Source organism: Limulus polyphemus, unplaced genomic scaffold, assembly GCF_000517525.1.
Source record: "Limulus polyphemus unplaced genomic scaffold, Limulus_polyphemus-2.1.2 Scaffold1069, whole genome shotgun sequence".
NCBI lineage: Eukaryota > Metazoa > Arthropoda > Merostomata > Xiphosura > Limulidae > Limulus > Limulus polyphemus.
In genome coordinates, this window is record NW_013666679.1 from 129,566 (window position 1) to 156,429 (window position 26,864).

At 35.6% G+C, this 26,864-nt stretch overlaps 1 protein-coding gene across 1 annotated transcript; it reads left to right on the top strand.

Annotated features, from left to right (window-relative positions):
- Nucleotides 1-615: 615 nt before the first annotated feature.
- LOC106461975 (protein FAM136A-like) lies at nt 616-26,864 on the top strand. The gene is made up of 4 exons (XM_013921842.2): nt 616-763; nt 1,124-1,227; nt 15,594-15,734; nt 16,213-26,864. Exons 2-4 carry the CDS (start codon nt 1,141-1,143, stop codon nt 16,408-16,410), a joined length of 426 nt encoding a protein of 141 aa, XP_013777296.1. The 5' UTR covers nt 616-763; nt 1,124-1,140; the 3' UTR covers nt 16,411-26,864.

Here is a 26,864-nt window from a genome sequence, read left to right on the forward strand (position 1 = left end):
AGTTACGGAAAAATCAATTAACAAACGGAGACGTAACACAGTTTATTCACTGGACAAACAGGACGCTGATTCAATAATCGAGCACGTGGACATCTAAGATGCACCTATGGGCAAACATTTCACCAGTAATAAGTATAAAATTGAGGCCTTTTCGATTCTGGGATTTTTATATGTTCTAACAGACATATTTACAAAAGAAATCGACTAGAAAGGAAATTAATCTACAACACAGGAATTATACAACTTTCTGGGTTAAATTAATGTTTTTCTTTCTTAAATAACTTCTTTTCTGTAATTTTTTCAATTGTATTTTAACCTACATTCCATTGTCGCATTTTTATTCCTTTTATTTTATTTATGAATCGTATAATATTTATGTAAAAGATGTAATTTTCAAAGAATTTAATAAATCAACGTTCAAGATACTGCGCACATAATTTGAAAATTTTACACATGTTCTTTTGTTCTAAGCTTTGCGATTTGACGAAGAGTGATAACTCAAAACGTCCTATTTCAGAAATAAATACAGAAATATTTTTAGCTCTCTGCGTTTATCTGTAAAATTGCATTATAAAACGGAAACTGGGGATGAGAAACAGCGATTGGCTAAAAGTCAATGAAACTACAATTGTGTTGAAGTTACAAGGTTTAAATTTGAATTAATTTTAGTTAAAACTATTTCTTCTGGTAAATTATGTGTGCCGTATTACGATCAGAAACAAAATGGAAATTCACAAACATTGATATTTTCGTTTGGAGCACGGTGAGGTCAACCTAAAAGCTAAATTTGCGAGTTTTTGCTTGAAGGCAAATAAATAAAGCTTTTTTTTATGAAATAAATTTCAACTCGAAAATTAAACTAAAACTAAAATAAAAGTGCGGAAGAACAGGCGAATAGCGGAATAGCGATATACTGTACCTGTAATAACTGTTTCTGTCTTAATAGAATTTATTCATAAAAAAATACGTATTGCAAATAAATCTAAAATTTTCATCATATAAACTTTTTTATATTATTATTTTGTGAAGGAACTGAGTTTGTTTTTTGTTTTATTTTCATATTTTTACGATAAATTTTGCGATTTATCATAAAACGAAAACTAAATCTAGTTTTGTAAAATAGATAGCGTTGCCTTAAAAATGGCGCAAGAAGCACAAGCACGTGTTCAGAAAGCTGTAAATTCCATGGTTGAGGAATTAGATAAATCATGTCTTAGGAAAATGCAAGTAAGTAAAATCTATTTATGGTGGTTTGAATACATTATGTAACGAGTTTAACTAACTTGTAAAGTTTTCCACACATGGCATGTTATTTGAATATTGTCGAAAATGCCCAGTACTTGCACTTGCAGTAGTACTACTAATGCTATACAGTATACTAGTAGTAGTAGTAGTTAAATAATAACTATATTAGTATTACCTATAATGCTATTATTAGTAGTACTAAGTTTACAGAAGCACTGGAAATTATAATTTGTAGAAAGACTACTTGTATCACTATAATTATAGTCCAGGTCCAAAGATTCTTGGACCTTGAACTAAAGTAGTGTATAACAAACATTTTTTGGTGGTGGTACTGTTACTAACTGCTACATGTTACTGTTAGTGTTAGGCCCTACTGGGTGTCCTTAGCAAGAATGAGATGAGTGCGAGGTTGGCACCCTTGGCATTTTTGTTCAGTCTGTATCATGAGTGGATATATTTTTGTATTCAGTACCAATTTAATTAATTAGAATTTAAATTTGCAATAAACTTTTTTAAATACTGTGCTTGGGATTTCACCTAATTGTAGGAATTTTCTTCACAAAAAACTGCCACAGACCACAACTAAATAAACATAGATAGCACATGTAGAACTAAATTATTGGTTGTAATTTGTACTTAGGATGAGTAAATATTTCCCCTTGATTACTATTACTACAAGTTCTAGTGCTTAGTAAAGTTCAGTTAAAGTAACACTACTAATAATGTGACTTGTTTTCAACAAGGGAAAACACATTATTATAACCTAAGAAAGTGTTAACTATAAAAAGCTATGTAAAATCACACCCAGTGCCAGATATATTTACATATACTTGTCATGAAAGTGGAAGTGAATAAATATTTATATTACAGAATACAGTTTTTCTTTCTTTCTAATGTAACATAACATAAAACTTTGATGCAAAACTTTTCATTAAATTCAATTTAAAATAAGCACATGCAACAGGTTTTCTTGTTAAATTAAAGCTGTCTTCTGATATTCAATAAACAGAGTGAGACATAGTAGATGAGCAATAGAAAAGCATGACACAGTGGTTGTGATTTTCATGGTACATAAAGAGACAATAGGTTCAGATATGATACTTTAGCTCTTCTCATGTAATAGCTTTTCCCATTGAATGCTGACCTGTATATACACAATTTCCACTTGCCACTAGTCTTGATACCTTCACTCCTGGTACAGCTGAACTGTAGCATGCAAATAAGCACGTGTCAATTCTCCACCCGTAGGAGTGCAAAACACCTTTATGGTGCAGCTGACTGACTCCCTCTGTACTGTAGAACTCTATCTTCACTACTAGAGTGCAGACGTATTTAATTTTCACTTGTGTTTGCTTTTATTTTTAAAGATTTTGTGGAATACCTACATTAACTTGAGATTGTATGTTGATCTGAAAATTCCCACTCTCCAGGTCTTTGAATGACAAATGCCTACCTTTACATTCCTATTTCCCTGACATCCAGACATTACTTTTTTGTCCACAAAGGTCGAGTATATCAATTCCACACTCTTCTGTTTAGTCTGGTCTGCACCATATGTATTCTTTCAGGTGGTCAGGGCTTTTGCCCATCTTCTTCATTCTCACTGTCAGCAATTTCACTAGTATATGGATGACCGGGTGCTTTTAGCTTCATCCCAACAAACATCTCATTTGTACACACATTTACTTCTCTGAAAGGCTGCTTGTGTGAGTTGGCTAGTTATGTTGGAAAAGCCCTTACTCATCCTAACCTCATACCTCATCCTTTTGCTAGTGCTCTTCAACTCCTATCTTAGTCAGGCCCAGCCTTCTCCTTTCTGGTTGAGATAGATGAAGCTATTAGTTCTCACAGCTCAGTCCTCTCCCTGCACGCGAGGTTCTATCTCTTTTGGGGACTTGGGCTTTCATGAAAGCCCTTATTCCCTTTTGTCATGCTCACATGTGCACTCTTCAGTGGGTGTTGCTTGATCAATGGAATCTTGCTCAAGGTTCCTTGGACTCTGTTATCCTTCTCCTTCTCTCACTACATGTTGATTTAGCCTGGTGGCTCAACGTGGACCACACAACAGCTGGCATTCCTCTTCTGCCTCCCATTCTCAAGTTGCATCTTTTTATAGATATTTCTCTGATGGTTTTGGGGGTATTTATGGATTACCTAGAGATCACAGGTTATTGGTATTTGGTCGAATTGGCTCTGTACATCACTCTTCCAAAGCTATTTGCCATTCATCGAGCTTTGGATCATTTTCTACCTTTGGTACGAGGCAAATTGGTCATGATCCTTTCTGACAATTCAACTGTTGTTTCTTACATCAACCAGCAAGGGGGCACCTGTTCATATTCACTTTGTTTTTGAATGTTGGAACTCCTCTTTTGGGCACATTCATGTCACATACACCTACTGACATGTCCTGGATGCTCTGAATCCTGTTGTAGATCACTTGTCTCATCCCGACAAGATTCTCTCCATTTTTGCCCTTGATGTTTCACGTGTCTTTTACCACTGCACTTTTGTCCTCCTGTATCTGAATCATAGTTTTTTCCCCAAGAAGTTGGCAGCTCATGTAGATGATGTCAAATTCACACTTATTTCACCCTCTTCCATTTCCCATTTCTATTCCTGCTCTTGTCTGGTTCATCTTTTCTGTTCTGTTCATGCTCTCCAGTGCTATATTGTGTGTATGGCTTCCTTCTGTAGTTCCTGTTCTCGCCTGTTTTTCCATTGGAACCCCTTCCTCTACCTGAGATGTTTCCCTTGTCACCTTTACAGATTATATTCACCAACTTATTTGGTTGGCCTATTTTTCCTTGTCTCCCAATTCCCATCATATTTTCCAGGTATCCTTGCACCAGATCTGTTGTCTCACCTTCTCCCTGGCTGACATCTTCCATTGCCCATTAGGCTGGCATGTGGACCAGACCACACACCTTCCTCACTCATTATCTTCATCAGGTGGCCATCTCCTCCTCAGGATATCAAATACCACCCATTGCCATTCTACTCACCTCAGTTCAACTGTGAGTGGGTATGTATTTTTCTGTTTAATTCCGTTACAGTGGCACATTTTACTCACTGGATCCTGCTCTGTGGCAAGTGGTGCCTGTCCAGGTATACTAATCCATAAATCTGCACTGTATGGCCAATAGGTTTGTAACGCTCACTGTCTAAATGGGGTGTTACACCAAGACTGTTAGAGTTTTGCTTCATAATTAAAGTCCGTCCCAGACTGTACCGACTCATGGACTATCATGAATAAAGCAGTGTCAGGATAGCTGCCCATCCCTCTGATCCTGGTTGAATAAATTGGGACCAGCATGTTTTTAAAAATATAGTTTCATGGTCATCCATTGTACTTTCTTTCTCTGGTGTTGTATTCCTACAGACTCCCCACAACATTATTCCCTTTCTTCGTGTGGAGTATGAGAGTACTTGCCACATACCAGCTCCTAGCTGCTGGGGTGGTGGAAGCATTTTCCTGGGTGTGTAAATTACATGAAACATTTACAATGCTGCCTGATTTTGGACTGAAGATGATTCACCACATACAGATCACCTCTCCTGCTGGGATCTTTCATTATATCTTTGCCTGGATGTTGGTTCCTGGGTGGTCTGGTGTTGGATTAGAGCAGGATCAGCCAATGTAAGTCTTCACACGTGTGACTGGTAGGGACCCTGCTCCTACTGTGGACTGGATGATAAATTTCCAACACTGCCAGGTTTTGACTAGAGTTAACCAACCATGTTACATTCCCCCTTTCTACCATCGCTCGGATGTCAGGATACCTGGTGGCCTGGTGTTGGTTGTTGTGTACCGTGTCTGCACACATACTCTGGCTAGGATGGTAGGATGGAAGCTGTTTTTCTTTCTGCTTCCTTGTCTGGAGGTGAAAACAGTAGGGACCCTCCTGCTCATGCAGACTGGACAATAAATACCTAATGCCAACTGGTTTTGGACTGGAGTTGACCCACCAAATATGGTCTGGTGTGTCCTAGCCTCTCAACACCATTTGACGTGTCCAATTACACATTGGATGTTTGTTTTCTTCACTCAGTTTAGAGACATGTATCTTCACAATGGGCAAATAGTATACCAGATACAGATGTGGAGCATTGTCCTTCTACATTAAGGTTTCACACTCCAAGTGCTCTCTTTGGATGCTTCCAGAAGGGTGCTCATCAAGGAAAATTTTGCAACAGTCTCTCCATCAGTTCACTATGGGATTCTAGCTATCATGTAAGGTATTATATTGGAAGTTATAATTTTCCTACACTGAAAATGTATTTCTGATACTTCTCACACTTCCCACCTGTCATCCCCACTTCTGGTGCTTCTTTGATGTTAAATCTTGAAGTGAAGACTGGGTTTTACAGTATTGAGGGAGTCAGCTACACCAGGAGTTTGGGTCGCACTCCTATTGGTGGAGGGCTGTACCACTTGTAAACAAGTGGAGGTAGAATGTGCATATAGAGGGCATCACTGAATGGGAAAAGCTGTTATGTGAGAGAGGTAAGTATCCATTAGAAATATATTTTCAGTGTAGGAATATTATAACTTTGGCTCTGTTGATGCATAAATAACAACCATAAATTAGAAATCTGCTGTTTAAGAACTTGTATTGAAAATTCACTGGAATCAAAGGCTTTAGCTTAAGGACAATTAGTGATTTTATGGATATCACAAATGTAGTTAACTTTTGTAATTGGAAAAAATCTAAATTCATTTTTGAACATTTCAACTATTTACTTTAAATAGTTATTAATTATTCTTAAAATTATTTTTTTTCACTTGGAAAATCTGCTAAAAGTACTGACTTTTTCAAGTTCTCCTTCACACCCTTGCTTAAGTTGATAAGTGTCAAATACAAGACATAAAGTGTGTTCAAAGACCCATCAAGACTATTTGTAAGCAAAGTATATAGGACAGAAAATGCAGAACAAGGACTGCTAAGAACAGCAAAAATGTGGGAGCCAGACAAGGTTACTGTCTAATACAAAAATGCTTTATTTATTTAATAATACTATTTGTCAGGCACAGAACCAGGATATGGTACTAGCATCATAATAATGTACACATATTAATTTACTTTTCAGTTCAGTCAGTTTTTCAACAAGCATTTACTCCACTTTTTTGAGTGTCACTTTCTTGGATTTAGTGATAAGGGTCAATTTCCCAGTGGTCTCAGCCTTCAGAGCTATCATGTCAGCAGATATCCCAAAAGCTATCATCTTGAAGCCTTCCTTTTTTGGCTTTTCTCCTCCTTTTTTTTTTGTCATTTCTGGTAATCTAGATGTGCAGTGTATTTTTGTCTTGCAGCAAATACAGACGGAAGCAGACCCTTGTCTATGATTACTTTTTCGATATCCTCTACTGCTTTAAGGTGGTCATTGATGCATTTCTGAGTTCCATCTTTCATGTTCTGTACTTCAGTGTGTCTGTTTACTGACTAACTTTTGCCCATGTGACAGCAACAACAGTTGATGGCATAACTGTCACAGATTTTGAAATTGTTCATCCTTGGACCTCAATCCATACAGCAGGATGTCCACTCTGTCAATGATAAAATTAAAATCAGAAACACAGAATAGTTGCTCTACACAATATCATCAATGAACTGTGAATACTGATGAATGATATCATTACAATCCTCCTCACTGACCCGGTGCTGGTCTACAAGGTAATTGAGAGCCTTTTTCAGTTTACTGATACACTGTTCCATTGCTTTGGAGTTTAACATCTTACAGGGATCCAGGAATGAAAGGTTGGACACTAGGGAATATTTCAAAGGTGACTTCTGCAGTAACTTCTCCACAATGGCTAGCAAACACTTTTTGCTGGTCATTTTGAACTCCACAACATTCTGCTGCCCAACTTCCTTCTCTGCAGCCAAGTTCTTCATGATTCTTTCTGCAACATATCCCAGATCTTGTTCATTCTGACATCAAGAAGTTTATCAACAGTCTTGAATTCCTCCATTAAGATTGGCTTCAATAACCTGTTCATCTGTTTCTTGAGGAATTTTAACAAGTATGTGGGCACAAATGGATCCATGGGCTTATCTGACTAATATAAAGTCAGGAAGGGTGTCAATTCCTTGATCAGTGACAGGTTAAAGTCGAGTTTTGCAATCACAAGTGGATCCTTGGTGGCTTGCATGATGATTTCAAATGATTTTGTTTCTAGATTTGGATACTTTTTCTCTTTGGCTGCTATGTTGGGCAAGACCTCCAAAGCTCTTTCCAGCATTGGTTTGCTTTCTACCCATTTTGTTTTGCAGAATTTTAGTGCCATGGGGGAATCCTGTGACCCAATAGCTTTCAAATAATCTTCTTGATGAGCAGGACTGTCTTTCAATAGCTGGTGTAATGCACAGAGCAAACTGTCAATCTGCCACTCTGACTTAGTTACTTCCACTCTCTTCTGGAATGCACCGTGCACTATATGTATACTACAGCTGCCAATGTTAATGAGATGTACTCTATGGTCATTACAAAGGAACTGCTCAACTTATGAGTAAAATGACCAGTTAACATTTGGCCCATCCTTAGAAACATGTAATATTATGGGGTTTCTTGGTGCATCAGTACACTTCACATATGTTGTATTGAGATCCTCAGCCATAGCATGCCTCATAAATTGGGAATCATAGAACCTTGACACCATAGTATCTCCATCCCACAGTCAGACATGAAAATTATATTGCATGGATTCAGTTTTAACATTCAGGCTTTCATCAAAGAGCAGGACATGGTCATCCTTTCCTGTTGTCAGTTTCTTTGATAGCAACTGCTTGAAATGTGGTGCCAAACCAAATGTGCAGAGATAGGCACTCTTAGTGTCCCCACACTTGAAAGTCCTAGCAATGTTACTATCAGGAAACACTGTTGAGAAAAGATCGCTAGAAAATATAGAGAAAACAACATTACCAAACGTATGATGATTATAACATTAGAGCAATACATTTAAAACTAATAATGATCGCCAATCTATGATAGACTTTCTTAACTAGAATTTGCCAAAATAATGAATTACTGAAATAACTTATTTAATAAAGATGTATGTAAGTTAACACAAGAAATACAGATTAAACCAGTCAATCTTTACAAAACAAAAGTATTCTGTATAGCTCAACAGAGGAAAGGACATCACTATAACATTCAGACCTATCATTCACATACCAGTTTGTTCACACGATTTGAAGGAATAATGGGTGTCCATCATTTTCAGACACCATAAAACCTCAGCCTTGGGAGAGTTTTCTTCTGGCAGAGATAAGAGCTTTGAGGACTGTGATGTTCCTCCTGATGGCATGGGTGATGGCTTTTGTGCTGCTTCTGTTGCTGGTTTGGCTGCAGCTTCTTGCTTGATTCACCCAGCTGGAACTGTGAAGTCCAAAACTGAGATAGCTGTGGATAGAAAAAGAAAATTCTTTGAGATTGAAAAAACCTGCTAGTGTGCTATGAGCCTATCAGTGTGCATTGTGTGTACTTATAGTTTTATCAAATATATATAATAAGGACAAGTCACCATGCAAATGTTTTGGAGGCCTGTGGCTAAGATTTATATGTAGCTGTATTGACAAAGTTCATTAGGATACAAGTCTAAAAGTCTTTAATGTGAGATAGTTATAAGGGCAACAGGGATAGAAATAATGAAACAAAATTACATTCGCTCAAGGGACAGCAATCAGGAAGGTTACATTCCCTCATGTAAACTTGCATTTCCTCATGATTTTTTTTTTATTTAATCCATGCAATATGTTCACGTTCACTAAAGGAATACGGATGGACCATGCATTCCTGATTGGGAAAGACAACTAAAAAGATGAAATTCCTTGGGAATGTGGAATGTAATATTTTGATCCTTGAGGTTATCTAATCTTAAACTGATTAAAACTTAATTAAAAATCGAATAATATGTAAAAGAAAAACCATAGCAGTATTTTCGATTTGAAATTAGTTGATCCCAAACAAAGGTTTGAAGTCAAATGTAACCGGGGTGTTCAGAAAACAATTTTCTCTTTACCCCGCTTGAGATTTTTGGTTTCATGTGTGACTTAATGTTGCAAGCATAACTGATAATGATAATAATTAATAACTTAGTTAATTAATTAATTAATTTTAAAAAAAATGTTTATACACATACATACATACATACTTGTGTCTATTCTAACAATCGAGGTCAGCAAGCAAGAAGTGAAAAAACTGGGATGAATAGTTGTTATAGCCTTTCTTGTGGGTAAGTAAGCTGTTAATGTCGGTGAGAGTATCACATAGGGTGGGTGGGGACCTAAAGATCCAAATTCCTGTAATTTGGATGTGGGAGAAAAATGGGAGTACCCCTAGAAAAACCCACTTTTACTATTCGGATTCCTGAAATGTACGAGTTGTGCCTGAGCTGAAAACTAACAAGTCATTTAATTAGTACAGGTAATACACACAAACATTAGGTAGAGTTAATTAGATTTAAGGGAGATGTGTGGGTGCACCATGATTTGTGTGTCATAGAAAGGTTGGTGAATTGTTTCGTGAGAGGGTTTCTATTAACTGCTTTCTTATAGTAGACTGTGGCTAGCTCATATATTCTGTCTTTAATAGGTGGAATTTGAGTAATAGTGCTTAAATAATTGAGAGGGGTGTAGATTGGTAATCTGTAGGCTATTCGTAATGCTGCATTTTGTTGTGTTTGTAGTTTTCTTCAAAGATTTTCTGACATCTTGCACAATTCCATGCCGCCGTATTCAGCAACAGGCCTCATCCACATTATATATATGTGCATAATAGTATTTGGGGGGTTCTTCCTTTTTGAACTTCACCTAATTTTCTGAGATAACTTAGCCTCTTACTTATTCTAGTACAAATGTTTTGGATGGGATTAGTCCACGTTAATTTTGAGTTAAAAGGTAATACCTAGAAATTTAATATTTTTTGTTAACAGGATTTGTGTGTCATAGAGTTTTAATTTGACTTTTGATATTTTTTTCCTTGTTCGTTTAAATCTGTAGAATATGATAGCTTGGGTTTTTTTTAGGGTTAAGGGCAACATGCCACTTATCACACTAGTCTGTGATACTATTCGAAGAAGTCTGAACTTTACATGCAGCAGCCAATGAATTACATGATGTGCTTCAAACAGCAACATCATCAGCAAATTGTGATGCGTGGGTACCATATAAGTCAGGAAATGGTATATCATTCACAAATAGGATATAGAGAAGTGGACTAATAACTGACTCTTGTGGGACACCTGCTTGTAATTCAAATGGGTTTGAAAGTTCATTATTTATTTTACTTTAGCAACTCTGTCTGTTAGGAAACTGGCTATCTAGTGAATAAAGATTAATGGCAGTTTCATTTTAATTAATTTGAATAATAATGCATTATGCCAGTCCAAATCAAAGGCACGTCTGATATCCAGAAATACACCTACTGCTCTGTGTTTGTGGTTAAAAGCTTGGAAGATGGACTCAGTTAGTCTCACTAAATGATCAGCCATTTTTGTCAGGAAGCATTCTGTATGTTTGATAAAATGTTATTGGTTTTGAGGTAGTAAGTTAATCTTTTCACGATAATCTTTTCTAATAATTTTCCAAGGTTATTTAAAAGACTGATGGTCTGTAATTGAAAGGGTCTTGGAGGTTTTTATATTTATCAGGATTACAGTAATTATAGCATATTTCCAGTATGTTGGATGATAACCACAGTTTAGAGAGAAATTATAGATAGTAAAATAATTCAGAAAGTTTTAGGGAGGTTTTAGATTATGCAATTGTTTATACCATCTTCTCCTGGAGCACTATTGTTTTTCAGTTGTTTAATGTTTATTTTTAATTCAGTAATTGTGATCATGTGAGTAATCAATTTATGCATGAGTGTTGTGTTGGTGTCATGCAATTCTGTAAATATGGATGTAATCATGTCTGTATTGTCATGTATAAAGTTATTTGTTAATTCCAAGTGGATTTTGTTGAATGTGGGTAAATCGGGAGTGGTGAAAGACTTTTCAAGATATTTGGCAAATAAGTTACTTTTATGTTTGTTAGTGGCTCCAAGGCAATTATCGTATTTTATATTATATGAATTCTGTGGTTGAGATGGGTGGCAAATTGTTTTTAATTTCTTCCAATTAACACTGGAAGTTTAGCCTCTGGTTTAGTAATTGTCATGTAGTGCTCAGGGATTTCAATGTCAGGTAAGCTCTTTGATAATCCTTTGATCTGGTTTGGCTCTGAGACTAATTTCTTTGATATTGTTTCCTTGCTTTAATAATAACTGATGATTCCTCACAGTCTCAACTATAATGGCCATGTTTCCTACATTTATAACAGCTCCCTTTTTCTGACATCCTTTGGAAGGAGTTTTTGTTCCCTACTGATTTTTATCTGCAGTTCTGGACAAATATGACCTTTCAAATTGCACTTATTCTCTTGTTGTTAATTTCCTCCGTATTGAGTGACTAGTTATCTAATTAATACTTTCATTTCTTCTTGATTGTTATCAGGGGAGTTGATTTTTCAATACTGCTTGATCAGGTGATCCTGTAACTAGTAAATGGTGTCTTTTAGTTGTATATATATAGGACCTTAATGAATTCATGTTCCATTACCAACTAGAGAGCTTCTGATGGAGATGTACAGTGGCTTTGCTTCATCCTAATTTACATATTTTTATCTGTTGGGGCAAGCCTTTTCAAATCTTCCTCAAGTTTGGCTAAGGTCTCTTCTTTCCACCATATCCTGCTCCAGGAGTTTCCTCTGGATACTTCCTTCTATTGTAACACTGAATCTGTTGGGTAAGACAGCTGTCAATTCTTGATAGTTCATGGTTGTTATGACTCTTAGTTGGTATGTTGCTTAATGTCATTAAAGCTTTCCTTTAAAATGGGAAGCAAGAATAATAGTTTTTTGTTCACTGTCACACATTTTTACTCTGGTAATTATTTCAAGCTGCTTGATATGCCTCTGATGGTACTTTTCCATCATTGTATATTGGTTTCTTAATTGGGTACTGTTGTTGAAGGCCAGCTAAATTTTGGAACTGGATTTGATAGTAACATGGCTTGAGTAGTCCAGGATGTTTCTTCAGCCACAGATGACACAGCAGTAGTAGTAGTCATAGGTGTAAGTAGGTTCTCCTATTCCATATTTTGTAGTAAATGGTGTTTTAGGTTGGAATTATTAGCCAGATTCAGAAAGAATCAATCTTTAATCTTTGCATTTACCAGTTTGTTTTCCAGATATTTTATTCAATCACTGATATTCTTTTATGTCTCATTGATTGTGCTGTTAAAACCTTTCCTTGCTTCATAGATATTTTTCTGTACTTCACTTTTGCCTTTGTTCATGTCCTTTTGTACTTTTTCAACCTTGCTGTTGTAATTCCTCTTTACATCAATCATATTTATTTTTATTCTTTCTTTAAATATTATCTCTTTCTATTAACTCCTCTCTTAATTTACTTTCTCCTTCTTGGTCTTCCTATACGTTTCTGTCTTCTAATTTTGTGCCATTTTTTTCTTTTTGACCTTCATTCTACATTTTTTCATAATTTCAAACAAATTTTCAATCTCACTTTGATATTAGGTTGCCATCTTGAAGTATAGTAATTGTTCTATTTTATTTTCACCTAAACACCCTCACTTCCAACACTGTTATTTTAATGTGTTCTATCATTGAATAGGTTCTTTTGGGCTATCTGGTAAAAATAATGTTAAGTCCAGTCCACATAATGGTAAAAATTAATTAATTTCTTCAATAATGTTTCCAATGGGCCATATTAATTTTGATACAAGTTGTAGGCCTAATTTTACAAGGAATGTAGCAACAGAAACTGCAATACTATCATTACCTATGTCTAACTTATAAATAAGTTACTTACAGAATTTCCTAACTAATTGGTGTGATAACCCTCACTACTAACTCTGTATAATTTTTCGCACACTAAACTCGCTCATAGCTTACTTGTTAACTAATTAACTGCCTATGAATTCACTTCTTTTGTGGGTCTGTACTTACATTGTTCTCTTGTTTATATATACTTCACAAAATTTATGGATTTGTCATACGTCCACTAGTAAACAAATATCTAAATTTTAAAATTGAAAATTTAAATAGTTATGCTTTAAATCTCCCATTTACAGTCTCTTTGTTGTCCTAGCTATCCTCTGAATCTGTTTACTCGAAATTTATCAAGCTCCCTCACAACTATATAAGTTTAGTTTAAACTACCTTTAATGAATATCTCTCAGAGCTTCCCCAAACATCCTACTGCCAAATTTCTTAAGTGGTGCATAAAGGTGAAATTCTAAAAAAAAATATAGAGGTACTCATTTGAGTGAGGTGGACCTGTTTTTGAAAAAGAAAAAAAAATATGTGTAACATAAAAAACAACAAAGCAACTCAAATAAGTTCTGGTACTCAGTACCAGCAGAATTTTACCCCTGGTGGTGCCCATCTATAGAATGTAATTCACCCTTATCCTGAAAATTATCCCACAGATCTAACTAGCCCAGCTGTTGCTCTAAGCACATCCCTGATAATCTTTCATTTAAGCCTTTTATCCTGTTAAGTACCTCATTCCTGCAATTAGCCTAAAGTAGCACTTACCAAAAGGTCCACATCCCAAATCCTCTGAAGGAGTTCATTGTACTTTTTAAGCAGCTTTTGTTATTTCTAATTTACAACATCATTCACACCCATATGCATTTCAAAAAGAAAATACTCTTTGATATCAAGAACCTACTTTCCATTTCTTGTCATGCTTCCTTTATTTCTGCTACTATCCCACTCTAATAGCGCAGTATTCTCAAAAGCTAACTTATTCTCAAGTAAGTAGACTGTTAAGTGTAGTGTACAGTACTGTATCTTTTTAGCCTCCTGAAAGTTGCTATCAAGCTAACAGATCCCAAACGTAACCCAGTCTTGGCATGTATTGTACCCTTTAAACTCCCCACCACTTATTGCTAAACTACCTCTAATGATATCAGAGTTTATGTCTTTATTCTCTATTACCAGTCTACCCATTCAGTAACTGTATATCTAACTAAAATTAAACTACTTCACAGTTTATAGGTGAACATTAGAATCCACTATTTAGGCTATTTAACTAATAGTGATATGAATATGGTAAGTACAATGTACACCACACCTGTAGTTACACACGTAACTAATTGCTAATCTAAATTATTTACTAATATTTTAAAGTCTTAGCAGCTACCAAGTAATACTAATGAAAACAATTTCAACTTTTAAGAAAAATCAATCATCCTTGTTAATTAGTTAAGAGTTATTTACTTTAATAATTTTAGTATCCTCTGACTTAGTATTGCTATCTAAATACAACACTAAGTTAATTGTATTGATGTAACACTAAGCCTAATGTAATATCTTTATGCTTAGCTGCACCTGAAGTAATAAAACTAAAATACACTGAAATAACAACTCTAAACTTTAATAATAGCAAAACATATGTCCTTCAGAAAAATGTCAGAATCTATAACTACAGGTATTTATAATCTTTCTGTCTTGGAGCTCTAAAATGTGTTCCCCTTTTTAATTTTAACAGCTCCATCACCTGGACCAAAACAAAAGGGACTACTTCCCTATGGTTACACCTTAGAGATATTTCACAATGTGAAACAATTTAAACACACTTATTGCTAATAATGCAGTGTACATGACTTAAAAAAATTCTGGTTTTCAATGTTCATACAATAAAATATAACACATTTTTAAGTACATATGTCCACTTGGTGACCATATTCCCAGATTTGGACATCTCCTTAACAATTTTAACTTGCATTATTTTTTTGCTAGGTAACTTCATATTTGCCTAAAAGTTCAAGTTTTTAAAGAAATCTAGCAATCTACTTTTTTGGCTATTATTGTAATAAGTAGAAAATGTAATAAACATTAATGTAAAATGTGATTTTAAATTGTTGTGAACATTATAAATGACAGCCACGCTGCTGACCTGTTGTAGTGACATCATTAGTCAATGATCAGTGAGGGATATGATGTTCTTAGACTGAGTTGGCATGTCACAGTGCTTAACAGTGTCCTGGTTTGACCACCTGACATTTATGGCTACCTTGTGTGTCCATGATTAAAATACTTTAAACTAGGGAGATCAGGCCACCTTTGAGAAATAATGAAACTTAGATTCATTTGTATTATACTGAAGAGGGTCTTTTTGGTTTCTCAGACATCAAGCATGGTATTTAAAAAATGGATAAATATCAGGTATCAATAATAGATCAGTGTTCTGTTTTACTGAATCTCTTATAATTTTGTTTGTGAAAATATTACTGTAGTATTTTAGACTTGTTTAATTGCTAATGCTATTTCTCACAGGGCGATATGCATCGATGTGCGGCATCATGCTGTGATAAGACAGGTATGAATATAGATGAGGTACATAGATGTATAGAAACTTGCTCAGAAAAAATGAACAAGGCACAAAACTATGTTCAGAATGAACTGTCAAACTATCAAGTAAGTTTGAGGGAAAATTTAAAAATAATTTTATACACAAACATATTTATATATTGTTAGACAACAATGTGAAATGCATAGTTATGCAAATTTAATTTTAAAGTGATAAAATTTTAGATGTAATTGGTTGTGTATGTAATAATGTATTGAACTGTATAGCTGTCACTAAAGGGCATTTTACTCTCTGAAACTACAACTCTAGTTCTAACTTGATAAAGGTTCTGTATATGTTATATAGTCATGTTGTTTTACATAATTTCAATTTCTTATGTTTATGAAAATTGTGTAAATGGAATATGTAAGCACGATTACTGGAAGTTTTTTTTCCACCTCTGAGAAAGCTTTCAGATTTTATTTAGCTTTTCAAGATGCTTTAAGATTGTAAACACATATTTTGTATTGTCTAGTGAAATAAACATTGTTTTGTTTAATTATTTTTAATATTGTCTTAGAATTTATTTTGTTTATAATTATTCAGGATAGGATTCAGCGGTGTGTGATGCAGTGTCAAGATGCTATCAGAGATAATGTTACTCCTGAAACAACAGAAGCCGAAGTGCAGAAATATCGGGATCAATTTGAGTCCTGTGTGGTCAAGTGTGCAGAAACCCATGTAGACATGGTTCCTGGCATCTTAAAACGGATGAAGAATATGTTAGAAAAAGGAAGTTCCTAACAAAACATATGCTCTTAGACATTATATTAGTCCTGTAAAGGTATGATGACTTTTATGAGGCATATTACAATCTTCATTTCATCATATAGGGTGGTTCTTTGATGAAGTGATATGTCTGTAGGTAAATGTTTTGCGTAACATGTTTAGAGATACAGGTTTGGCAAAATATGAATGACAAATTACTTATTGTTTTAGAAAGGAAAACACATTTATTAGTAATCCAGTTGACATGCCAATAAAATCTATGTAGAAAACAAGTAATACTACCATGCATTTAATCATAGACTAATACCAAAAATAAATAATATTCTGTTTAAATATTTTCCTACTGAATCTCATTGAAGATACATTATTGTTTGTAATCAAATAAAGTGCCACATTAACACATGCTACAAACTACAGAGAAGTAATATGCACTGCTGATAATATCAGAAGAGGAAAGTGTTTTTAGCATATGAAAGGTTAATTTCAATACGATATTTTATCTCCTCTCACAAAATAGCTTTTTTCGACTAGCACTGTCCTATATTGGTACAAATTTTCAATGCATTCCGCTAGCTTTCCACCTCCCACTTCTGCGTATCCACATGCAGCAGCTATCCAACAATAGGAGCATGACACAACCCCTATTGTAACCAGTGCCCTCTCCACATTTGCACTCATTAATCACTTCTCAATTGGCAGTAGTGCTGTACAGACGTGCTAGTTTTTGTTTGTGGATTTGTTGATGTTTTCAGTTATACTATTGACTTCATTTTTCTTTATTATTTATTTCAATTTTTGCATTTTGGTATTATACCAGGTTACTTTTTTTTTCTTCTCAATTTTCAGGGGCCTATTTCCTTTTGTATTGTAGATCCATTTTTGTAGCAAGTGGTGCCTGACTTGGTATACTTTTTATTTTGAAAATTTACACTGTTCATCCTGTGACCATGCTAGTTGTCGATTACATTGTAGGCCTTCCTACCATGGACCTGATGTACAATTCCAGGTGCCTACAGGTATTGGTTGTGTGGCTCCATTTGTTTTTGTTATCTGTAACTAAATAATTCCTTTGCAGTGTTGGGTTATGCACACTGTTGAGATGGGGTGTTGCAGAGGACTGCTAGTAGTTTTCTCTAGCAGTATTTTGCCTCATAAATATGTTTGTCCCAGACTGTACACTCATAGACTAATGTGAGTAAAGTAGACAGAGATTGCTGATGTACAATTCTAGATGCCACCTGGTTTTTGTTGTTGCACTGCGGCATATTTCTGTCTATATATCTTATTGATTTTTTTCTATGGCATGATACCTTTCCTACCATGGAACTGATGATCAATTCCATATGCTGCCAGGTTTGGTTGAAGCACTCCACCATGTCATATATATATATATATATATCATTGCAGTTTGCCCCTCAGGATAAGATGTTCCTCCTCCCTACCATCTTCCGGATGTACATTCTTAGTGGTTCCAGTATTGGTTGGAGATGGTCCAGCTCAGTAAGTCCTCACATTGGTGCCGACCGGTTTCCCTCTTCCTGCTGTCAGCTGGATGCTGGTTCTCAGCAGATCTGATGTTCGTTGTAGCTGGACACAGCACATTTTCCCGCTTGTGTACAGCTGGATATCCCCCTCCTACTGCAGACTGGAAGTACTATACCCTTTGCCATCAGGTTTTTTGACTGAAGATGTGATCTTGTAGGGGGGCTTTCCACCTTCCTGCTGTCTACTGGATGTTGGTTCTCGGTGGATCTTGTGTTGGTTGAGTTGGAAATGCATGCAAGTGGTGACGAATTTGGGTAGGGAAGCTCGTCTTTCCTACAAATTTTGGTTTTGAGGTGGGTGTTCCTCTTCCTACCTCATATCTGATGTTTCCACCTGGTTTTGGTTCAGGTTGAACTACCACTACAGGCTATTCTGCTCTGGCCACTCGATACCCAGGAGTCCCATTCATTGGTCATACATATTCTGTGATTCCTTCATGTTTCTGCTTTTTATGTTCACGACATTGTCTTAAAAGAGCAAAGTGCCTACCTGGATCAGATGCGATGCGGTCTTCTGCTGAGGTGGGATGTTTTCTCTTTTGATTCCACACCTCCTGGTCTCTCTTTGAGTGCTTCCTATAGGGGGATCATATTTTTTATTGGCCCTCCACCTGTTCAATGTGGGATTTTAGCTATTTTGTGAGAGGAGGTAAGATATCATATTGAGAATTAGCATTTTCTACACTGAAAATGTATTCCCAATAGATACTTGCATCTTCTCACACTTTCCACCCAGCCTCCCCACTTCTGATGATATATGGTGTAGGTCTTCTGACCAATCTGGAAGTGATTAATGAGTGCAGATGTGAAGAGGGCACTGGTTACTATAGAAGTAGTGTCGTGCTCTTATTGGTGGTGATCGTTTGCATGTGGATATGCAGAAGCAGGAAGTGGAAGGCTAGTGGCATGCTTTGAAAATTTGTACCAACAGAGGGCAATGCTAGTTGAAAAAAGCTATTTTGTGAGGGGAGGTAAGTATCTATCAGAAATACATTTTCAGTGTAGGAAAATGCTAACTTTCATTTTGACAAAATGTTATTTGCAAGTTTATTTTTGTTTGACTTGTTTGTACACACTTACTAATTAACATAAATTTCAAAGAACAATAATACATATAATCAAAATCATGGGGTGTTCTTTGGCACATAAATATTCAAAAATTAACATTTAGGCTTGAAAATGGCTAATGCTTAATCCTCCACTTCTGGGTACCATGTGTAGAAATAATAATTTCCAATGTTGATGAAACAGTAATGTGAACAAGTAACTCAGTGGTGCACAACATATGGCTAACTAACTGTTTTAATCTGGCCCTTAAACATTTTAATATTATCAATGTAAAAAACAGCATGCTTTAAAAGAAAGAAATATTCTGTTACTTTGTTAATGAATTGTAGACTATTGTTGGGATTTATTTCCTTATAAAGTATGTGTTAAAATGACCCTGAGTGTTAAATAATCACAATCGGCTAAATTGCAATGGGCTTTTTTTTTCATTCGTTGGTTCTTTCCCATTATTCATTAAATATAAATACAACATTCGGGCCACATATTTTTAATATAAATCATTTATTTCTTCAGTAACATTCTACTGGATACTTTTTCCAATAGACATGAATAAAAGTAAAAAATTTAGGAAAATATGAATATTGAATTCTTCATCACCTGTTTCAGACCATGCTACTTGGCTTTTTACTGATCTGCCTCCTCCAATATAAAGTTTTGCAGCACTAGTATAAGTAAATGATGTTTCTGTAGGGCATGTTGATTAAAAATAATTTTTTTTTATATGCAACACATGTAATTAGTTGAGTATGGTAGTAATAAAAAAAAATCATTTATTAGAATGGTTTAAAATGTTTATTGAATGATTTTATTGTAAGTTGAAATTCATGTACTCCCACAATTGTGCATATAATTTTACTTGCTTTGTGTGGATACTGTGAAAATTGTAAGATGAAACAACTACATTGAGTTTTTCAAACTGCAAAACTAGCATAAACACTAGTGCTATGTGAAGGTAATAATAACACATTTTCTAGTAGAACATAAACAGTATGGTAGTTTTGTAGCCAAATTCAAAAAGGAAAATTAAAGATAAAACTACTGTAGCCCTTTCTGTTTATATAGTTTGTTCATTATGTGTAAAATATACATGCTTATTATTCTCTAGAATTAAAAATAGTAAATATTTTGCTCTATTCTGAACTTTATGCACCTCTAGAACAGGTCTGCAAAATTTTCATTCATCAAATTTACCTACATTTGATTCTAGAGCTATGTAAAGTTTTCCAAAAAATGTAAAAATTTTCAGTACCAACAATCTTTGTCCAGCAATAAGAAACAGTTAGTTCAAGTGTTCTTTTTCTAAATGGGGTGAATGTAAAGAGGAAAGTTCACTCTGCACACTTTTGCAAACTCAGTCAAAAATTTAAAATGTCTTTATTTTGACATTTTTTGACACAAAGAAAAAAACATATTCAAAAAACTATTAACACCAAGTGCAGTAGTGAATGCTGGACTGAGAGCTTGCAATGTGATCACCTAACAACCACAGCTAGCAGATCCTTACTTTATCTTTTGCAAATTCTAGGATGTATATACTAATCCTACTGTTAGTGCCATTAAGCAGTGAATTCATTTTGAATCTGCTTAGCTGAGAAGCTATCTATGTCATTGTAGTTGTCAATAAATATTTATCCTTGAAAGCATACAACAATAGCAGTGAATAACAAAGAACATCAATTGGTAAAAAACCTCCTCTCTTTCATCCATTTACTTTTCTTCCCAGAATTCATTTTGCATAGTTCAGAAGAGGAGTGCCAGTCTATATCACTACTGCTTCCAGCTGTTTTTTACACATTGTCATCCTTAAGGGTACCTCAGTTTCCAATCCCATGTAATATTTCCGATCCGGTATCTTACCTCCTCTCACAAAATAGCTTTTCTTGATTAGCACTGCTTGCAATTGGCTCAAATTTTCAATACTCACCACTAACCTTCCACCCCCAGCTTCTGCATATCCACACGTAAATAATTATGCAGCAGTTCTCCACCAATAGGCATGCGACAAAACCCCTATTGTAACCAGTACTCTCTCCACATTTGCACTCTTTAGTTACTTCTTGATTGGCAGTAGTACTATACAGACATGCTTGTTTTTGGTTGCAAATTTGTCGACGTTTTCCTATGTGGTGAGTGGTGCCTGACCAGGTAAATATATATATATATATTTTTTTTTTTGAAAATCCACACTGTCCATCCTGTGACCATGCTTGATGTCAATTATGTTGTAGCAGACCTAATATACAATTTCAAATGCTACCAGGTGTTGGTTCTGTGTCTCTATTCAATTGTCATCTATGTGAAACAATTATGTTGCAGGATTAGGTTACACACACCGTACAGATGATGTGTTCCATTGGACTGCTAGTAGTTCTTTCTAGTGATATTTTGCTTCATAAATATGTTCATCTCAGACTGTACACTCATGGGCACACATGAGTAAAACAGACAGAGATTGCTGCTCATCTCTGATGCTTTGTGGTGTTGAAACTTTTCCTATCGTGGACCTGACTCCAATTCCAGATGCTGCTGGGTGTTGGTTGATCAACTCCGTCAGTTTGATAGCTCTGCTTTTCAAAATAGGGTATTGCGGTCACCCATTGCACTTTTCCCTCCTATTTTGTGGTGGAGTATGGGAGTCCTTGCCACTTACCAGTTCCTGGCTGCTGAGGTGGTAGACCATGGAGACCTGTTGGTATTCTGCGGGTGTCACTGGTGTATAGCATTTCCTAGTGTGGACCTGATGTACATTTCCAGATACTGCCAGGTTTTGGTTGTAGTACTATGCCGTATTAATATATATATATATATATATATATATATATATATCTTTGTGACAGCTTGCTTTTTCCCACCATGGCATTCCTCCTGGTGGGTCTGGTGTTGGTTGGAGATGGTCCAGCTAAGTAAGTCTTCACATGTGTTCTAGCTGGTATCCCTCCTTCTGCCGCGGACTGATGAAAAATGCCCACTGCCACCAGGTTTTGGACTGGAGATACAACCCAGCTTTGCTGTCCCTCTTCATACCCTTGGCTGGATGTTGATTCACTGCAGATCTGGTGTTGGTTGTAGCTGGATGCAGCACATGTATTCCCACTTGTGTACAGCCGGGTATCCTCTTCCTACTATGGTCTGGAAGAAATATACACAATGCCACTAGGTTTTGGACCAGAGATGTTATCTCATTGGTGCTTTCCTTCTTCCTATCCTTGGCTGGATGTTGATTCCTGGCAGATCTGGTGTTGGTTGTAGCTGAATGCAGCACACGTATTCCCACTTGTGTACAGCCTGGTATCCTCTTCCAACTGTGGTCTGGAAGAACTATACACAATGCCATTAGGTTTTGGACCAGAGATGTTATCTCACCGGTACTTTCCTCCTTCCTATCATCCCCCTAGATGTTGGTTCATGGTGGATCAGGTGTAGGTTGGATTTGAAATGCATGGAGATGGATTTTGGTATGAAAGCTCGTCTTTCCTACCAATTTCCCTTTCAAGGCGAAGAGGTAAGGTGATCTTCTGCCTACCACGGAAATGTTGAATTACTACTACAGTCTGTCGTGCCACTTAGCCACTTGACACCTAGGGGTCCCATTAATCGCTAATACGTATTATGGGATTCCTTCATGTTTTTCCACCTTTGTTTGGATGTGGTGTGGTCTACCACTGAAGTGTAATATTTTCTTTTTTTTGGTTCCACACCTCATGGTCTTTCTTTGGGTGCTTCCTAAAGCATACTTTTTTCACCAGCCTTACACCAGTTCACTATTGGATTCTAGGTGTTTTGTGAGTAGAAGTAAGATATCATACTGGAAGTTAACATTTTCCTAAACTGAAAATGTATTTCTGATAATATTTGCCTCTTTTCACATTTCCCACCCAGCCACCCTACTTACAGTGATATGTGGTGTCGGTATTCTGACCAATCTTGAAGTGATTAAAGAGGCGAATGAGGAGAGGGTGGTTATAATAAGGGTTGTGTCACATGCCTATTGGTGGAGAGTTACTGCATAGTAATTTACATGTGAATTTGCAGAAGTGGGAGGTGGAAGGCTAGTGGCGAGCATTGGAAATTTGCACCAACAGAGGGCAGTACTAATCAAGAAAAGCTATGTGGAGAGGGTAGTTACAATAGGGGTTGTGTCACATGCCTATTGGTGGTGAGTTGCTGCATAATAATTTACATGTGAATATGCAGAAGTTGGAGGTGGAAGACTAGTGGCGAGCATTGAAAATTTGCACCAACAGAGGGCAGTACCAATCAAGAAAAACTATTTTGTTAGAGGAGAGAAGTATCTATTGGAAATACATTTTCAGTTTAGAAAAATGTTAACATTTGATAATGTGTAATATCAGCAACATCCTGATCTGTGTGTCACTTTCCTGTATGAATGCTCCATTTAAAGGTCTAGTTAAACAATAATGATTACAATGTTTCTTGATTTGATGTAACACACAACAAGATATGAAATCCATCTAATTACGCTTGAGTGAAAAAAAGCCAATACTCTGCTTAAATTCAAATGGTAGGTAATATTTCATAAACATAGCAAAATAAAGCAATGTAGCATTATTTGCATTGCATCATTGTATTTATGTGCTGTAAAACTTCCGAAATGATACCTCACCTCTGCACATGTTTAACATCTTTCCTCTTGAGTTTTTGCATTTTGCCATAAAGATTAGCAAGTCACCAGCCTGGTGAAAACTCCCACCTAAGCTCACATGAAAACATGTGAATTTACATCACATCATGTAGCAGATCATTTCACCAATAGGAATGGGAAACATCTCCAAGCACAAAGACTCCCTCTACATTCCTGCTCGTGAATCCTCATTCTTTTCCTCAGTACCGTAGTGCACTGACATGTTTTCGAGTTTGCTGAGATTTGTGATTTTTTTCAAACTTTTTCAAATTTCAATTCTTACTTGAGTTTATTAAACTGAATTCATAAATTAATGTGAATATTTCTAAGACTGATGTGAGTGAAGAATCTCCTGACATTGAACAAATTAATGTCATTTCTGATGGGAGTTATTTTTCTGTAGAAGACCAATGAGGATCTGGGCACATTCTCTGAGTCTTTCCTCATTGATTGGAGCACAGTAGACCCTTGTCACTTACCAGCTCCTAACCAGTAGGGTAATTGACCATGAAGAATCCTCACTGATTGGGACCTAACCTCTGGGGTTATAATAAGAAGTGAGAAGTGGGGATGGGGTGATACTGAAGTGTAGTGTGGGTCCCCCATATAACTGCCTATGATACATCACAATCTTCAAGTAGACTGATGGTACCTCTATTACTAGTCCATTCCACATCATACTGCCAATAAAACACCCATTCCCACAGTTGGCATGCAGGCTATAGACTGATGTTCAATGGTGATGTATATAATACAGGGCCCTCCCACAGCAGGCCCATAGTGACTGTTGGTAAATTATAGGTTTAAATAAGTATCCATGCAGACATGATTTGATACAGTGCTCTTCTCCTACAGCAGGCATGGGGCCCATAGAAACTGACAGTAGAGGTGAGTACACAAGATACGGTCCAAACAAGCCCCAACCTCACTACACATATTGGCTGTTTGACAGCTTGTGTGCAGGTTTTTAGATGGCCATGTACATGTGCTGCCAATCCTTGCAGCACCCTTATTTCTTTTCTTTTTCTCTTTATTCATTGCCTTGCAAAGAATGAGGATTCATGATTGAGAATATAGAGGTAGTCATTGCACGTGGAGTGGTCTTGTACTCCTATTGGTGGAAGGTTCTGCTGCATGATAACTTCATCATGCAGTAGCACAAGTTCAGGTGTTTTTCATGTGGGATTAGGTGGAAATTTTCACAAGGCTGGTGGCTTGCAAGTCTCTTTCATCAAATGCTTAAACTCAAAAGGAAAGAAACTACCTGTGTGGAGAGGTAAGTATCTGTCAGAAATATGTTTTCAGGCAAGATAAATGTTAACATTCAGTTTTGCTCCTAATTAATCTAGTTTTTAGTCCACCTTATAATGAACGATCAAACAGAACATGAACTCTGATTATCTTAATCCAACTAAGAATTATTACTGAGTTACATTGAACAAAATGTGATGTGGTTAATTAGAATATAAGGTGAATGTAAATTCAGGTTTACAATACACAAATAAAATTATGCAATTTGAGTAATCCCAAGTTGTTTTATTTTGCCTAGTTTATGAGACATCACCTACTCTTTGAGCTAAAGCAGAATTTTTTGTTGTTTTTTTCGTTTAAATATTTTCAGATAGATTAAATAATCTGTTTAATAATAATGTCTACTAATGCATCTAGCCCGAGACATGCTGTAGTTGCTATAATTACTTGTAAAAGTGAATTTTGTTTGTTATGGATAACTAAGGCCACCTAGAATTTTTTTAAGTAGGTGTTAACAGGCTGAAAATGTTCTTTGTACCGTGAAACATAAGCAAAACAACTCTGAACTAGCTCTCATTGTTTTAATGTATTACTTATTTGCTTGCAATTAAAGATTCTAATTTTTTGAATACAGATTTAAAATATTTTTAGGATGGATTAATTCCACCATTAAGTAACTTACACCATTGATGTATGACTGAGAACATTGAAATCTTGGGTTATTATTATTTTTTTCTTGGTTTATTCTGTGTATTGTTAGCCTTACCCAATGGAAGGAGTATTATTTTCACTTCTGTATGTATGTATGTATGTGTGTGTGTTTATTGCCAGTTTCAGTTGTAAAAGTTTTCAACACATTTTGAACAAAATTGTTACAATAATTAACTGTTCCTCAAAAATAAATTGATTAAATTTTGATGAATGTAGCTTAGAGGTCATAGTCACACAGAAGATCAACCAGTTTTTTTATATTGGTAGTAAATTGGGATTTTGAAAAACAGTCAAACTGGATAACAAATTGGGATAGAACACAGGGAATTGTTTGGTGTATATTTTAGGTTGGTTATTGCAAAAGTTAAAGTTATGGGACAGGGGTTGCAGTCTCTGAGTACCATTCTAGTTGGATTTTATTTTTGATCAGATAGTGTGTGGATTTTCTCATTCAGCTTTGGAGAATAAAGGACAGGGAAAATAGACAAAAAGTTGAAATTGCCTGCTGAATGTTTCAGCTTCATTGACAAGATGTATTTATATTTTAGTGAGACTCAAATTAATTGTTTTCATTGTTTGGGGATTCTTTGGTTGGACATGTTAAACAGTTTTATATTTATCAAACTGAATCAGTATTTAAGGAAAAGACTGATGTATTAATAGACAGTAAATGAAGGTTAAGTTAACTTATATATGATTGTACAATTTTCAGAACCTTTGATTTTTCTCTTGAAACTAGAGGCAGATATTTTTCTATTTTCTCCAAGCAGTGTTTGCTGGGTAATATATTCTAGATGGTAATAGTATTAAATAAAGATGTAATGCACATATGACCTCTTTTTTTTTCTTATTTACTGCTTGTATAAATTTTCCTTTACTAAGCTATTTAATATATTTCTTTAATTTTGAAACTTTGTGCAAAAGACTTCATATTGGTAAGACTGCCACTGAATATATAAAACCTGTTACAGTCTATATTTTGAAAGTAGTATTTTTTGTGAAAGTGGCCTATAAAACCTTTTTTTTTTCAACCAACCCAAACCAAATGTGTATGTATTTGTATGTTTTAATATAAGTATGTTAAAAACAGGACTTTGGAGAAAAGTATTAAGTTTTCACTCTAATGATAAAACAACCTATAACAAAAGCCTGTTACATTGTTAAGTATTCATTTGAAAAACATAAAAAACTATTTTGGTCCCAATAATACTCTGATTTTATGAATGGTTCACATTGGAAAATTGGTTATTTGT